The sequence below is a fragment of the Dendrobates tinctorius genome, unplaced genomic scaffold (assembly GCF_039654945.1).
Source record: "Dendrobates tinctorius isolate UK_male_01 unplaced genomic scaffold, ASM3965494v1 ptg000075l, whole genome shotgun sequence".
In the NCBI taxonomy this organism is placed as follows: Eukaryota; Metazoa; Chordata; class Amphibia; order Anura; family Dendrobatidae; genus Dendrobates; species Dendrobates tinctorius.
Window position 1 is genome coordinate 31,357,501 of NW_027361743.1, and position 17,358 is coordinate 31,374,858.

Genomic DNA, 17,358 nt, shown 5'->3' on the forward strand with positions numbered 1-17,358 from the left:
CCTATAGCATTAGTAATGGATAGGTGTCTTATAGACGCCTCTCCATTACTGAGCCGTGGGCTTCATGTCACTGGACAATACGAAGGTAACATGAACCCCACAAATAAGAACCCCACTTGCCACCGCTACAGAGCAAGTGGAAAGAGCCTAGCAAAGTGCCAGAATTGGTGCATCAAATAGATGCTCCTTTTCTGGGCGGCTGCAGGCTGCTATTTTTAGGCTGGGGGGTCAATATCCATGCCCCTTACCAGCCTAAGAATACCAGCTCCTAGCTGTCTGATTTAGTAAGGCTAGTTGTCAAAAGTTGGGGGGACCTCACACTGTTTTTCTAAATTATTTATTTATTTTGTATTATTTATTTAGAGCACAGGCGGCAGCTGATGAGTACTCCTATTACTCCCATCAGCCGTGCCTGCTGCCACTAATAACAGCAAGAGCAGTAGTCCCATCAGCCGATGCTAGTGACCGGAGGTAAACTTTTTACCTCCGATCACAGCTGCGGACTCACGCTGTCATTTGACAGCGTGGGAACCGCAGCAGTCTAACCGGTAGTAATGACTTTACTGCCGATCAGAAACTGTTTTCTGCGCAGTCGAGAAACACCCAGTGTTCGGGGTGTCGAACCCGAACAATAACACAGACTCTCTGGTGAAGTCCGTGTTCGATGTCCATGCCCGAACGGTACGGATGCCTAACTTTACTATTCAAGTACGCCCATCTGTACACGTCACCACTTCTGCATTTTTCACCCACTCCTGGTTTTAGCATACAAATATTGATGTAAAATACTGACCAAATACTGAACACGTGAACGTGGCTTTAAAGGGGTTTTATCAACACCATAAATAAATAAAATTGCAAAGTTGCAAACATGCAACTTTGCAATTTAGCCCTAATTAAAAATCCCTTCAGTTATTAGGAAAAGAGGGATTTTTATTTCTATTGTACACTGCTTGTTGCAAATGCTGCTCTGAAGTTAGGCACGTTGCTGGATCTGCCAAGCTCCAGTGTCCCTGCACTTCTGCGATGCTTCTACCTGCTGCATCAGAAAGCACACAGTTTAAACCAAAAGCTCATCCAAGCCACTGAACCGAAGTGTTAATAATCAGGAGCGCACTTCGGTTCAAATTCTTCAGCTGGGCTAAAAAAATAAACTAAAGAATAAAAAAAATGGAATCACAGCATCCTTAAAAATACAAAGTTCTGTTTTGGTTTTTTGTTTTTTTTAACAGGGAATCTGTCAGCAGTTTTTTGTTACTTAATCTGAGAACTAAATAATGTAGGGACAGAGTCCCTGATTCCAGCTATGTGTGCTGTAAGGTCAGTAAAATCAATGTTTTGTCAACAGATTATCATTACAACTACTGCTCCCACCCCTGATTAGCAGCTTTCTGCCTATGCACAGTGTACACAGAAAGCTGCCAATCAGCGGTGTTATACAGGGCTCAGCATTCTGAGCTGTGCTAGATCTGAAGCAGAGAAATCAGTGACTATCATAACGGCTGCCTCCAGAAGAAGTGACTCATCTCTGGAATCAGGGTTATATCCCCTAAATAATGCTGCTGTCAGATTACATAGTGAAAACTCAGTGACAGAATCCCTTTAAGGGATGAGAAGTAGCTTTTATTGGCATCATTTTGATCTGATTTGCTATATTTTAAGGGAATAGAGGTCTATGGGGGAATGCTTCTCCTTGTGAAGAGTGTCAAGCTGGCATAAGGAAACTTAAAGGGAATCTGTCACCAGAAATTTGCGGGCTATGTAAATGCCCTGTGTCGTGTCCGATGGGCAGTGTTTCTTATTTTCTCCACTCCATCCATGGCCGCCATCCGCGATATTTTCCGGAATTAGAGTAGTTCTCCATAAAGCAATCTTGCATCGCGCTCGCGCAGCATGCTTTGCCCAACTGCGGCCAAAGCCGAAAATCATTACGTGCATGCGCCGGTACACTATGTCCCAGAAGTATTTCGCAGTTGGGCAGAGCATACTGCGCATACGCAAGGCAAGATTGCTTTGCGCACGCGCGATGTCATGATCTCAGTGCGGGTTTGACTCACACACGTGGGGTTAATGTCTGGAACCAGTGCTGATAACTGACCGTTAAGTTTTTTGGGGTTTTTTTACGTCCGAGCCAAGGGTAGGCCACCAAAAGATCCTAGCCACCGCCAGACGCTTGGCTGAAATACCAGGGTAAGCACTCAGCTTCGATTCATGGAACTCCTGCAAGAGTTTTAGGCGAAGTTGCTCTGGGACAAACAACTTCCCCTCTGGCTTGGCCGCCGGGGCTCGCGACTGGACCCCCTGAATCTCCCGTTCCAATTCAGATGAGACCTCTGCTATCACAACCCCTGGGTGAAGAATGGAGGACAGTGGCTCAGGGGGCGACACCGGCTGAAAACTGCGCGATAAGGCGTCAGCCTTGACATTCTTAGACCCTGGACGAAATGTAATCGTAAACTGAAAACAGGAAAACAAAAGTGACCAACGGGCCTGTCTGGGCGTTAGTCTTTTAGCAGACCCAATGTATGACAAATTTTTGTGATCCGTGATCACCATAACCGGGTGACTGGCCCCCTCCAAAAAGTGCCTCCATTCTTCAAACGCCAATTTGACCGCAAGAAGCTCTCTATTGCCTACGTCGTAATTTCCTTCCACAGCAGAGAACTTCTTGGAAAAGAAAGCACATGGCCTGAGGTTGGTTAGAGTGGCAGGCCCTTGGGACAACACCGCCCCCACCCCCACCTCAGAGGCGTCCACTTCCACGACGAATGGTTTGGATGGATCTGGCTGTACTAACACGGGAGCAGACATAAAGCTTCTTTTCAGGGTCGCAAAGGCCTCTTTTGCAAGCGAGGACCAGTTTCTCACATCCGCACCTTTGCAAGTAAGATCTGTGAGTGGTTTGACCACCTGTGAAAACCCCCGAATAAATTTGCGGTAATAATTGGCGAACCCCAAGAAGCGCTGAAGACCCTTAAGGTCTCGGGGTTGCACCCAATCTGCAAAGGCCTGCACCTTCTTGGGGTCCATGCGAAAACCCTCACAGGAAACAGTTAATCCCAAAAAAGACAATTCTTGATCAAAAAACACACATTTCTCCAATTTGGCATACAGATGATTTTCCCTCAGTCTTTGGAGAACGGTTCGTACATGATTAATGTCAGGATCCTGTCAGCAGCGGCGTGCAGCCTCCGCTGAGCAGGGACTCACCCGCACTGTAGGGGATCCATATTTCTCAGCAGAGAAAGAAAAAAAAACCCAAAAACTTAACGGTCAGTTATCTGCACTGGTTCCAGACATTAACCCCACGTGTGCGAGTCAAACCCGCACTGAGATCATGACACGCGAAATATGGAGAACTACTATGATTCCGGAAAATATCGCAGATGGCGGCCACAGATGGGGTGGGGAAAAGAAGAAGAAACACCGCCCATTGTAAGAGAATGGTCAGTCATAATATACTGAGCGGCCATGTTGTCTCTAGCAGCCATTTTGTTGAAAGTTAGAGAAGATTCAACTTTTACAAAAGAGCTGATAAAATGTATTAAATGGAGGATGGAAAATGAGATCATGTCTCCTAGCAACCTCAGCCGATGTGCGTAGAGGAAGATTGGATCAATCAATAGGGTCACAGGTTACCAAATATATGGTCAGTATGCTTATACGTGATAGTGTGGTAGCGAAGAGTAGAGTAGTTAAAATGTCAGGATGTAAGAATTTAGGGACCTAGACTGGAGACAATGATAAGATTTTAGGACAGTAGCCATAGATACCAATGACTTATGGGTTTTAGTGTTGCTTGAAGAAATGTTAATTAATATCTTCGTATTATGTCATTATATTCTCTGTTCTAAACCACGTTTCTGTAGATTACCATGAAAACGCCTTAGAATTATAATGTTAACGCCCTTTGCGGCAAAATGCAGCTTTCTTTGTTCTGATAATGTATAAGAAGCTCCTGTTACTGTCGATCGGGGCCATTCCATCGCCATCATGCCACTGTGCCTCACCATGGCCAGGGCACAGAGCCTTATCATCGCCAGACTTCCTAGCGAATCTCTGCCTGTCTGTATTCCTGTTTTTGCCCGCATATTCCAACTCCTCTGTTATTCTGTATCTGTCTTGCTGTGTATCTCCGAATAAACCTTCAACCTCAGCTTGATAAGAGATCGTCTGTGGAACTTCTTCCCGACTCTTCCAGCTCTCAGTAGGACTTTTTCTTACAAGTGGCGATTGCCAGCCAGGAGGAGCGGCTCCGGAGAGCTGCCTCCAGAAGGACCACCGGAAGAAGCTGCAGATGAGGGCTTGGAGGTTAGAAGACTGAAGAAAAAATAAAAAAACGCGTATGGCCATACATTAAACCGGTCAAAGGAAGCCAGCCTGAAGGAGAACCTCTCGTGATCGCTCTGAAACCGCCTGCCCGATTTTTTTATAATAAAACCACGGACAAAGAGAAAGACTATAAAAAGATGAGTAACTAAGAAGAAGCTATCTACAAGGACGTGAGAATTTGTTGTGCCGGGTAGCAAGAAGCTTTAAAAGGGCGTGGGGAGACGCTTGGCAAGCGTAACGAGTGAGGCTGGAATCACGGCTGCACCTCTTTTGATATCTGGTCGACCCCAAACAGCTGCAGCGAGGTCTTCCATCTGAGAGGTGTGAGTATCTAACTTTGCTTAAATTGCATTTGTTGATACTAGGACAGAGTAAAACTCGTCCTTGTAGACCACTGTAAATATGGAGTGGTTACGGAAGCAGGCAGAGAAATATGCTGGCACACCCCAGCTGGAGGGGGTTAATGTGGAAACCACGTGGTTAAATTGTATGCGTTGGTTTACCACCGAGAACAGGGAACTGGATAGAAAGAATTCACTAGGTTAAGCTAATAGCCAAGTAGTGGCTTTGTGTAAGACAGTCATAACCTTTGATCAGGCTCTTGATAAATAGTCTACACAACAATATGTTAACATGTTCACCCGGGGAGGGGCAGCGTATAGGGAGAGATCAGAAAAGCTGAATGAGATGCTGGAGCTAGCAGCGAAGCACAGAGAGGAGGGGTGCGAGCAGCAGCAGCTGAGAGCAGTTATGTCACAGATGGACACTGCAGCTTCGAAACACAGTGCTGATGTAAATACAGTTGTAGACTGGAGAAGAGAGTTAGGAGAATGAGTGAAGTAGTACATAACAAGATATAGTGTCCCAACAGCTCCAGCTTATGCAGATACAGTTGAGGAAAGATATATTGTCCCAACAGCTCCAGCACATGCAGACCCTAGGTTAGGTGTGATGCTGCTTCTACCCCGAGAGAAAAATCCCAGGCCAAATGTTCCTGGTCCATCTTAAATTTATTAAAAAAATGTTGCCTAATTGGGAGGAAAGTAAGTGAGTGTTTTGTTAGGACGATGCAATCCGAGGTGAGGGGTGATGAGTCTAATGTTTTTGCATGCCATTCACCTCGGGGTGTATCTGCTGATTAGGGGAGGCCAGGAGTTCCGGTGGGGTATGCGCAGCTGCTGAGAATGGGCAGGTCCCGTTCGGCAGAGCCCCCACAGGATCCTATGAGAGGTCCCCCCTTGTGTTATTTTCGTGGACATCTGGGATATGTTAGACGTTTTTGTCCCAACTTTGAGCCAGGGATTGTACCCCGAGAACCCCGGGCACCATTTAACCCCCAACAGACCCAGGAGTTCTCTAGACCACCTTTCGGAGTTAGACCTCCGTATCCAGCAGTGAATGACCCTAGGCAGTATCAGCAGTACAACGGTCTTCAAATGGTTAACCCAGTCTCACAGGAGCCTTCTGCTCCTGCTCCCTCCCCAATAGCTTTCACTCATCCACGCCCGGAGGTCCATGCTATTCAGGGAGGGGTCACTCCTCCTCGTCCCTATGCTCCGCTGATTAAGGAGCTACGGGAACATGAGGACCGGACCCTGACTAAGGATCTCTTTGGGGCGGAGGTGGCAGCTGTTGGACGGAAGCCGTGCCCAGATGGGGATGATGGATTTTTCGGGCTTCCCACGGCAGGTAACACTGATTGATGGAGTGCTCCCCCTGTTCCCCTCACCCTCCTTGCCCCCCTTTCCCTGGGCAAGGACGGTAGACCTTATGTCAGAGGGAGAATAGAGGGGCTGCCTTGGGAAGACATCCTCATCGATACAGGAGCCTCAGTTTCAATAACGCGACACAAATTGCAGTCACCCCCTGGACTGCCTGAGACTACACTTTTGTAGAATTTGAGGACTCCTGTATTCAAGCAGAAAAAAGTCGTCCAGTAAACCTGAAATTTCAGGACACAGGGGGATCGAAGCAAAGGGGTCTTCGATGCGCTTTTTGGGTAAACCCACAGTTACGGTACACTATTTTGGGAACTGATGTTTTGGGAGCAATGGGAATTGTTGTTGATTTATGTAACAAAGTCTTGTGGCGGAAGAAAGAAGCCACTATCTGTTCTGTAATTGTCCCTGTAGAGGAGGAGGAGAGTCATAAATTACCCATTGCTAGCTTCGGATTAGGTGCTAATGAAAATGTTGAAAACACTGACAATGATGCTTTAAAGAATGAATTGAAGCAAAAGTTCCCTGAATTGTGGATCTCAAAGAAAACTGATTGTGGGTTAATGCAAACTCAGGTTAAAATTGATGGTGAAAAACTGCCACCTTTCCAGCGTCAGTACCGTATTCCGGAGGACGCCATCCCTTACATAAGGGTAGCAGTCAGTGAATTGGAGAAACAAGGTGTTGTTGTGAAAGGAAATTCTCCATGTAACAGTCCTATTTTACCTGTAAAAAAGGAAGATGGCAGTTTTCGAATGGTAGTAGACCTGAGACTTGTAAATAAGTACACTCTCTCAGCTGCTCACCTTGTTGCATCTGTCCCTGAAGTTATGTCGCAGCTGAGGAGTGATTGTAAAGTATTTTCTTGTTTGGATATTGCAAATGGCTTTTTCTCAGTACCCCTAACACCTGAATCTGCCTTCCGCTTCGCACGCGGTTGCCCATGGGATTTCACAGTTCTCCTGTGTATTTCCATCAGGCATTGGCTCAGATGTTAGAATCCCTTGGTTACGGAGACAAAATCTTACAGTATGGGGATGATTTATTGATTCAAACTGTTGATGAATGTGAACACAGAGAAACCCTTGAAAATGTTTGTCAGGCTTTACAAGAGGCAGGACTCAAAATGAGTCTAGATAAAGTACAATTGATGAAATCAGAGGTTAAATTTCTGGGTGTGTCTGTCTCAGCAGAAGGAAAGAAGCCCATGCATGATAGGGTTAAAGCTATTCAAGCTGTTCCCCTACCAACTAATATTACTGAACTCAGAAAATTTTTGGGTCTTATTAATTTTTCCAGAGAATTCATTGAAGATTTTGCTTATTTGGCTAAACCACTGTATGATTTATTGAAAAATGTTGATAATGACTTTGACCCTGTTAATGTAGAGGGAACCGCCTTACAGGCTTTTGAGGGATTGAAGCGCGCCCTTACGGCAGCTACTGCATTGGTTAACCCTGACCCTTCCCAGCCTTTCTACATTCAGACTCACACCGGTGATATCTCTATTTCTTCTGTGCTCCTACAAAAATGGCCCAAAGAAAGCTCAGAAGTGTCTAGTCAGTTGTATGCCCTAGGTTATTACTCTAGGTTGCTGACCCCCATGGACAAAGGATTCACTCAGTGCATGAAGCACCTACTGGGCGTGCACTGGACTATGAATCAAATGAAGCATATAGTGGAATTTGCTCCTTTAATTCTACAGACCCCACATGTCACCTTAAAAACTTTGCTGAAAGGAAAAGCTTCAGGTATTAATTCACAGAGAATGGCCCAATGGATCATTGATTTTGAGACTAGAGACTTACAAGTTGAAGTAGGTGAGAAATATCACTTAGCCCAGATGATGCAGTATGCAGGAAAAAGTCACATTTGTCAAATTGAACAGGCTAATGTTACTCCCTCTCCCTTCCGAGCAGATTTTCAAGAGGGAATCCCCTGTGCCTATATTGACGGAGCTTGCTATTGGCATGAGGGGCATTACGTCACAGGCTTCGCTGTGTGGTTTCCAGCTAAGCCATTGCTGCTGCAGTATAAACTCCCTGGTCATTTCTCCGCTCAAAGAGCTGAGTTGGAAGCAGCTCTACAGGTCATTCTCGTGTGTCCAGAGCCAATGAATATCTTCAGTGATAGCGCATATGTCGTGTCGTCACTCACTCTATATCTTAATGTATGGGCCCTTAGGGGGATGGTTGATTCTCAGAACAAGCCCTTGCAGCATGCAGACATTCTAAAACAAATTGAGCAACGGGGTAAAGAATTCCCAAAATTATGGTCCTTCTGCAAAATTAAAGGACACCAAAGGCTAATTCCTGACCCTCACATCCTTGGCAATGCATATGTAGATCACGCAGCCAGGGAAGCTGCACTCACAGGCGAGGACAAATATCCCCAAGAAGTCATCGCTGCAGTTACTAAAAAAAACCCCGAGAGCCCCCCCCTTGTTTATTCTTCTCTTCAATATCTCGTAAAAGCACAGGAGAAGGATGGAGACTCATCTCTGTTCAATTCCCTTGAGTCCCTGCCCATTGAGAGGGAGTGCTTGTACTACAAACGGGTTAATGATAGACTAGTGCTTTACATCCCAACAACAATGGTTAAGTCTTTGCTCAAATTTTCAAGCTAAAAAGGTGATTAAAATGGTTCATATCAATCAGTGTAGACTTCTTAATTATTTTACTGAGATTTCTGGTAAGGACTGATACTCCGCTTTTTTTTTCTATTTCCTCCAGGTCAGCTGAAGATTTTCATATTCGACTCCTGGGACCGTGAACCTATTGGATGATCAGGAGAAGATGTTTCACACTATACAGTGGGACTCTGATAGTGTGAGAGGGGGAGAAGATCAGGAAAATCCAGAAGACAAAGAATGAGAAGAAATAGACCAAAAGACTTGACTATTGTGCAACTTATTTTTTTTCGGGACTATTTGAATTATTTTTTTTATTATGTGTTTGTTTTATTTTTAGGGACTTTTGCCTTACACACACACGTGCATAAAGTGCTGAATTACCTCCATATTCTTATTTTCAATAATTCACCCATGAATATTACAGTACTGTATGTTGTACTCTGGATAGAGTACAAGAGGGGGACTTGTAAGAGAATGGTCAGTCATAATATACTGAGCGGCCATGTTGTCTCTAGCAGCCATTTTGTTGAAAGTTAGAGAAGATTCAACTTTTACAAAAGAGCTGATAAAATGTATTAAATGGAGGATGGAAAATGAGATCATGTCTCCTAGCAACCTCAGCCGATGTGCGTAGAGGAAGATTGGATCAATCAATAGGGTCACAGGTTACCAAATATATGGTCAGTATGCTTATACGTGATAGTGTGGTAGCGAAGAGTAGAGTAGTTAAAATGTCAGGATGTAAGAATTTAGGGACCTAGACTGGAGACAATGATAAGATTTTAGGACAGTAGCCATAGATACCAATGACTTATGGGTTTTAGTGTTGCTTGAAGAAATGTTAATTAATATCTTCGTATTATGTCATTATATTCTTTGTTCTAAACCACGTTTCTGTAGATTACCATGAAAACGCCTTAGAATTATAATGTTAACGCCCTTTGCGGCAAAATGCAGCTTTCTTTGTTCTGATAATGTATAAGAAGCTCCTGTTACTGTCGATCGGGGCCATTCCATCGCCATCATGCCACTGTGCCTCACCATGGCCAGGGCACAGAGCCTTATCATCGCCAGACTTCCTAGCGAATCTCTGCCTGTCTGTATTCCTGTTTTTGCCCGCATATTCCAACTCCTCTGTTATTCTGTATCTGTCTTGCTGTGTATCTCCGAATAAACCTTCAACCTCAGCTTGATAAGAGATCGTCTGTGGAACTTCTTCCCGACTCTTCCAGCTCTCAGTAGGACTTTTTCTTACACCCATCGGACCAGACACAGGGCGCTTACATAGCCCGCAAATTTCCGGTGACAGATTCACTTTAAAGGCCATGCATTGCTCCTCTGGGAAATGAAAGGGGTTGTCTACTACTCGGACACACCCTTCTGAATCTATATGTTTCCCTCCAGTAAAATAATAACACTTGTACTCACCTTCAGTGCTGGCACTGTTGCAACGGTGTAATCACTGGTTCTCCCGGGATCACGGGACATTGTTATGTCATGTTGTAGCAAACTCAGGCAACTTGTTTAATGGCTCCAAATGTTGTAAAATGTTCAAAACCCTGACTTTACATTAATTATAGTTTACTTATTTTTACGTTTCATTTTTATCATTTTTAAACATTTCCTACCTATCACTTTAAGGCTTTGAGACTTGTTTTGATGAACATTTGAAGTACATGTGATGTTCCTGCTTTTCCCTCCTTTTATTGACGCAAACAACACTCTTGTCATATCCGCAGCTGGCCCGTAAATGCTTTTATTAAAGGACTGCATCTATAATGGAATAATTTATTAACATAAATTAGTGATGTGTCTTAACATTTTCAATTTTACAGTTAACAATTAAGTTTGGCTATTTATTCAATGGAGTAGTTGAATTGATCAATCTTATATCATCTTCTTTCATGGAATCAGAGACATCACCATAACATTAGGGGGAAAACATCTTTCCAAACTTGGTATGGGTAACCGAACAAATCGTATCAATGATTAGCAAGGATTTGCTTTCTACTTCTTACAAATCTATTCTATTATTTCTAAACACTGTTTTTCAGTGATTCCTTTGTATCTCCGTTCATACTGCACCCACACACACAAATGATACACCATTTGAAAGGTAAACTTGCTCCCTCAGCAAGAAAATAGCCAAACAAATCACACATTCATGATTTTATCACTAAATGCAGTTTAAACATAAATTTTCATAAACCTGCATTAAGGAAAAATGACCTGCAGGTGGCACCACAGTACCCCAAAGCACACTACCAACACGTTTGTAAACATGCACTGCTTTTTCGCTGATTACTTCACCCCACAATTCACCATTTGAAAGGTAAGCTTTCTCCCTTCAGCAAGAAAACAGCCAAATAAACCACACATTCACGATTTTATCACTAAATACAGTTTAAACATTCATTTTCATAAACCTGCAGCAAGACACAATGACCTGCAGGTGGCACCTCAACTGGAAAACATTTACTTATACACTACTTATCAAAACAATTTATTGTATTACCAATCTACATATATAAATACCTGTCTATGTTCATCATCTCATGAAATACATCTCATGATAATCTCGGCCGTTTCCGTGGCATTGAATGGAGACCCTACTTGTGCACCTGCTACAGCATATTTGAGAGAGTGCCTTGGTGTTTCTACTACAGTCAATTTTCTGTCTCAAGAGCACCTCCTAACGATGTCAAGTGAAACCTTCTAATTCAATGCCACAGAAACGGCCGAGATTATCTCTAAGATAACTGCTTCAAGTGATTTCCTTCAAACTCCCATCAGGGAAATTAAAAACAGAGACCTTGAGAGGGAGTCTAGAAGAGCTGTGAATTTGGAGCTTCATTCCATAACCCTAGCTGAGTACCTACGAGTCCTACGTATCCCCAGGGGCCTACGAGTACCCCTTCAACCCACCTTCTTTAAAGAGGATAAGGAATACTGCACGAAGTTTGATCAGATTTTGAACAAATGTTCGTTTGATCTGATGACACTAACTTTATCTTTTTTACAGAAAAATTTAGAAAGTGTCAACTCGCAAATATGTGCCATAGAAAACCAACTCTCAGCCACTATGACCCAAGAAGAATTCCAAGAGCTGAAGCTCAAAAACCGGGAGAACTTACTTATTCACAGAACAGAATTGGAAAAGAAAAAGAGATCAAAGTTCCTACGAGACACCGAGGATTATCTACAAAACAGAGTCTACGGATGGCGAGACATGCAACGTCCCTTCAGGCGCCGCAACCTCACGAAGCTCTTCAGGTTCAACGGACAGCCGATCCGGCATAAACAGCACCACCTCTACAACTTTTTTAGGCCAGAATCGAGGCCGTATAAGAGGAAGATGAGGCGGGGCGGCCAATGCCACCGGGGACATCAAAACAGACACCAGGTCCAACGTGACGACGAGATCTCAGGTAATGCACCTCTGGTGATAAACATCTCCTCAAAAAATTTGAGCGCCAATCAAATGTCTGTGCTCCAGAAGGGTCTGTCATTCTGTCCCTCTTACAAGTTAAATTTTTTTGAACTTGATATGGATTTACAGAGGTTCTTCAGGAACCTCAGACTTAAGGTACACTTTGCACTACAACCATCTAGATCAACGAACCAGGTTTCCACGAGCCTACTCAAATTTACTGATCTTGGTCTTCGTTCACACAGTACCTTTATGCCTCCAAAGAACAATCCACCTATCGAAACCTTCATCAGTTTGGTTGAAAGGGACATAGGGGTTTTTCATAGAGAGGTAGAACAGGGTAAATTCCACCACCACACTAATCTGTCCAAAGAAGAAAAGATAGCATTAGAGTATCTCTCTTCCGACCAATCATTGGTCATCAAACCAGCCGATAAGGGTGGGGCCTTAGTCATCATGGATAAATCAGATTATCTGAGTGAAATCCACAGACAATTAAGTGACAGAGAAGTCTATATGCCTGTCTCGCACAATCCTCTTGAATCCATCATTAACAAAATCAAACCCATTATAGAACACCATATAGGGGTGGGCACAATTGATAAGAAGACAGGAGATTTTCTTTTAAACTCAGACCCCATTACACCAGTTTTTTACATCTTACCAAAGATTCACAAAAGACTGGAAAAACCACCAAGGTTGCCCAATCGTGTCTTCCACAGAATCTATTCTTTCCCCACCAGCTATGTTTCTAGAGAGAGTTTTGACACCTCTGGTTAAAACCACGAGATCATATTTAAAAGATACTAACGAGTTCATAGCACTCATTAAATCTTTGGGTTCTCTCCCCCCATCCTCCTTTCTAGTCACATGGGATGTCAACAGTTTGTATACCTCCATCACACATGAAAAGGGTATAAGAGCCACTGAAAAGATGATGGAAAAAGCAGGCATGGACAGTAGAATCCGTAACCTTTGCTCCGATCTCTTAGAACTAGTGTTGAAGGAAAATTATTTTCTTTTTCAAGACACATTTTACATACAGAAACAGGGCACAGCAATGGGATCACACGTAGCGCCCCCCTATGCTATTGCCTATATGGCCTCATTTGAGGAGGATTATGTCTACACCCACCCACTGTACACACAGTACTCTATAACATGGCTTAGATTCATTGACGACATTTTTTGTGTGTGGAATGGCCCCCTGGACACTCTAATAAAATTTGATCATGACATCAACAATGTGTGGCCTGAGCTCAAGTTTACTTTACAACATGATATGGACAAAATGAATTTTTTAGATACGTTGATCAGTAAGGATTCACTAGGGACACTTAAAATAGGTCTTTACGTCAAGCCAACTGACAGGAACAGTATTTTACATTTTGATAGCTTTCACCCATCCATGGTGAAGAGATCAATTCCTAGGTCCCAATACTGTAGAATAGACAGAATAGTCTCAGAGGAGGCGACAAAAGCCGAGAGACTGACAGATATGACAAAAAAGTTTACAGAAAGGGGTTATCCTGATAAACTTTTAACTGAGTCAAGATCCATGATAGGTCAATTTGAGAAATCAAATAAATCAAACCAACGTATACCCTTTGTGAATACATATCACCCCTATTCGAGGAAGATACAGACTACCATAAATAAACATTGGGGGCTGCTTTCAAGGAGCTACCCAGGGATAGAGGAATTTCAAAAACCATTTCTCCCCTGTTATCGGAGACCAAGAAATCTGAAGGACAAGCTTGTTGGAGCAGATATTGGCTCTAACATAAAGATACCAAGACAGAGGTTTCTCCAGACACAAAAACAGGGTACATTTCCATGTCTATCTTGCTTACAGTGTAATAATATACAGAGGGGGGGTCAAATTTTCCACCCACCCACAAACAGGAAGAGCTATTCCTATAAAAGGATATTATACCTGTGAATCTACGTATGTTGTGTATCTAATCAAGTGCCCATGTGGCCTAGCTTATGTGGGAGAAACCACACAGATGGTGAAGGACAGAATTTCACAACATAAATCCAACATTAGGTGTAAAAAGGTTCATCTTCCTCTTCCACATCATTTTCTCAAAAAGGGACATAATATTTCTCAGTTGAAATTTCAAGTATTGGAGCAAATTGAATCAGACAGAAGAGGATATGACAGGGCAAAAAGGCTTAAAAAGAGAGAGGCCTATTGGATGTTCACACTACAGACTTTGGAACCTAAAGGACTCAATAGAGACTACGATATATTGCGTTTCCAGTGAATTTAGCTATCATTGTTTTATATTATTTTTTACATTGTATAATCCTGAATATGTCTATATGACTTGCTTTGACCATGATTTCTTTTCCCTTTTTCTACAATAGAATCGTTAAACCTGGCTCTCTACTTCTTCACTGGGCACAACTGTTTCACCTGGTATAGTATATTTTCACCCCCCCCCCCTTATATTCTCACATATTTTTTCCTGTATAGTGAATTTTAAACTAGAGCATTATACACATACCTCATAGTCACCACACACTCTTTATACGTTTCAAATAATTTTTCATTAGTATATGCTTTACATGCCATTTCAGCACCTTATACAGGTCCCATGATTCATAATCTCAACATTATAACCCCATTTTACCCTGTACTGCCACTAAGCAATCTAATGGTCTGAATCTCAAAAATCAGTTCTTCAGACAAGCAGATGAAGGGTTCAATCACTTTTTACATATGTGAGCAATGCAATGGAAATCTTTCCATTTAATGGTGGTGTTTAATCACACCTCTCGCCCCAATCTGATAACGTTACAAAAGTACAAACAGCACAGGCGCGCTTCTCCTTAACATTCATACAACCTCTTAGCCTGCAGCGCGCAGACTCTGTGACAGAGCCAATACCTCCCCGCCGGGTAAACACGTGACCTCCACAGCCAGTAATGCACAGACCCAATGACGTAATTGGAGGGGTTCCCCGCCGGGTCATATAAACCCGGATACACTCCGGTGCTCTCTGGCGTCCTCCATTACAGCGTTCACACCGCAAGGTTCCTGGCGTCCCTCACCCTAGCGGTTACACCGCTATTCATGTGGGCCAGGAGGAGCAGGTAATACACTGATCTTTCCCTTCACCATTTGGTGACTTTGTCTACTATAATACCAAAAGAAATCCTGTTTATCTTTACTTTTTTACAGCGCCACAAAACAAGCGACTAAAGTCGCCATACCAAGCGCATTAATGCCCCTTTATATACCCCATTAACAGGTACTGGCTATTATTTTCTATAAATGTGTTCCTGCACCCTCACACCACTGTCAATGAGCATAATATAATATGCTTTGCATATGTTATTATTCTAGGGGACCTGCAATTGATGTCTGTCTCTTTGCTTTCTTATAGGAAAGATAGAATTCACGAACCAGGCATAATTAGCACTCTGCACTTTACGGTTGGCACCTCGATAACGGAAGGCCATGATATCCTTATATCATAATATTCACTTCTCATGATTGCTATATAGGAATTTAAGGCGGTTATTTCCTTAATATTGACCTATATACCTTGTCTCACAGATCACTGGCACTTGGAACCCATCCTCGAGATATTGTACTGTTTGACATGATTTGGTTTTCTTTAAAATATATATTTCTCTTCATGCATTGTAAGATTTGATATATTTCTCTCTATATTGTGATACACACTAATATGGAATTATTTCTATTTTTGTATATTTGTTCATTCCTTTAGAGAAGTTCTGATGAAGATCCATTATTGGATCGAAAACGTTTAACACGCATAATCTGGATGCAAAATAAAAAAATAAGAACTGTAATCTGAGTGCCAAGTTGTTTTACTCTGCCCATATGATGATGTCACGTGTTTGGAAGCTTCTGTTTTTTGGCAACATCTGAGTTAATTAGAGACACACCTGTGGATGTATTTTAACGCACACCTGAAGCACACTTCTTCTTTGTATAGCATCATGGGAAAGTCTAAAGAAATCAGCCAAGATATCAGGAAGAGAATTGGGGACTTGCATAAGTCTGGCTCCTCCTTGGGAACAATTTCAAGATAACAGAAGGTGCCTCGCTCATCTGTACAAACAATTATACGCAAGTACAAACAAGATGGGAATGTCCAGCCATCATACCGCTCAGGAAGGAGTCAGATTCTGTGTCCCAGAGATGTACGTGCTTTGGTCTGATATGTGCATATCAATCCAAGGACAAAAGCAAAAGACCTTGTGAAGATGACAGCAGAAGCTGGCAAGATTGTGTCAATATCCACAGTGAAACAAGTACTGCACCAACATGGACTGAAAAGCCACTCTGCCAGGAAGAAGCTATTACTCCAAAAGAAACATAAAAAAACAGATTATTGTTTGCAAATGCACACAGGAACAAAGACTTTAATTTTTAGAGACATGTCTTGTGGGCTGATGAAACTAAAATTTAACTTTTTGGGCATAATGACCATCGTTATGTTTGGAAGAAAAAGAGAGAAGCTTGGAAGCGTAAGAACACCATCCCAACTGTGAAACACGTCGGTGGCAGCATCATGTTGTGGGGTTGTTTTGCTGCAAGAGGGACTAGTGCAATTCACAAAATAGATGGTACCATGAGAAAAGAAGATTATGTGGCAATACTGAAGTAACATCTCAAGACATCAGCCAGGAAGTTAAAGCTTGGGCAGATATGGGTCTTCCAAATGGACAATGACACAAAGCATACTGACAAAATGGCAACTAAATGGCTTAAAGAAAACAAAGTCAATATTTTGGAGCCGCCATCACAAAGTCCTGATCTCAATCCTATTGAAAATTTATGGGCAAAGCTGAAAAGGCCGGTGCGAGCAAGGTGACCTACAAACCTGGATAAGTTACACCAGTTTTGTCAGGAGGAATGGGCTCAAATTCCGATCAACGATTGTGAGAAGCTTGTGGAAGGATATCCCAAACGTTTGACCCAAATCATTCAGTTTAAGGGCAATGGTACCAAATACTAATGAAATGTATGTAAACTTTTGACTTTGCGGTAAGTAATAAAAATGCCTTAAAACCTTCTCTCTCTCATTATTCTGGCATTGGCAAATATTAATAATTACGGTAATTCTAATTGACCTAAAACGGGAAAGGTTTATTCTGATTTCATGTCAGATATTGAGAAAAGCATGCAGATGTGTCTTTTTATATAGTGTATGTAACCTTCTGGTTTCAACTGTAGATACAGATCTCTCTTTCTTTCTCTCTCT

General features: G+C 42.6%; 1 protein-coding gene and 1 long non-coding RNA gene across 3 annotated transcripts in view; one reads left to right on the forward strand and one right to left on the reverse strand.

Annotated features, from left to right (window-relative positions):
* Positions 1–17,358, reverse strand: part of FLT3 (fms related receptor tyrosine kinase 3) — a 178,815-nt gene that overhangs the window by 59,061 nt on the left and 102,396 nt on the right. For both annotated transcript variants that reach the window (XM_073583146.1, XM_073583145.1), the window contains exon 8: positions 10,311–10,455. In XM_073583146.1, coding sequence (XP_073439247.1) covers positions 10,311–10,455 — 145 coding nt within the window. The remainder of the gene's footprint in view (positions 1–10,310; positions 10,456–17,358) is intronic.
* Positions 5,518–9,872, forward strand: LOC141096494 (uncharacterized). The gene is made up of 2 exons (XR_012233694.1): positions 5,518–6,021; positions 8,783–9,872. It is a non-coding gene; the product is annotated as an uncharacterized lncRNA (long non-coding RNA).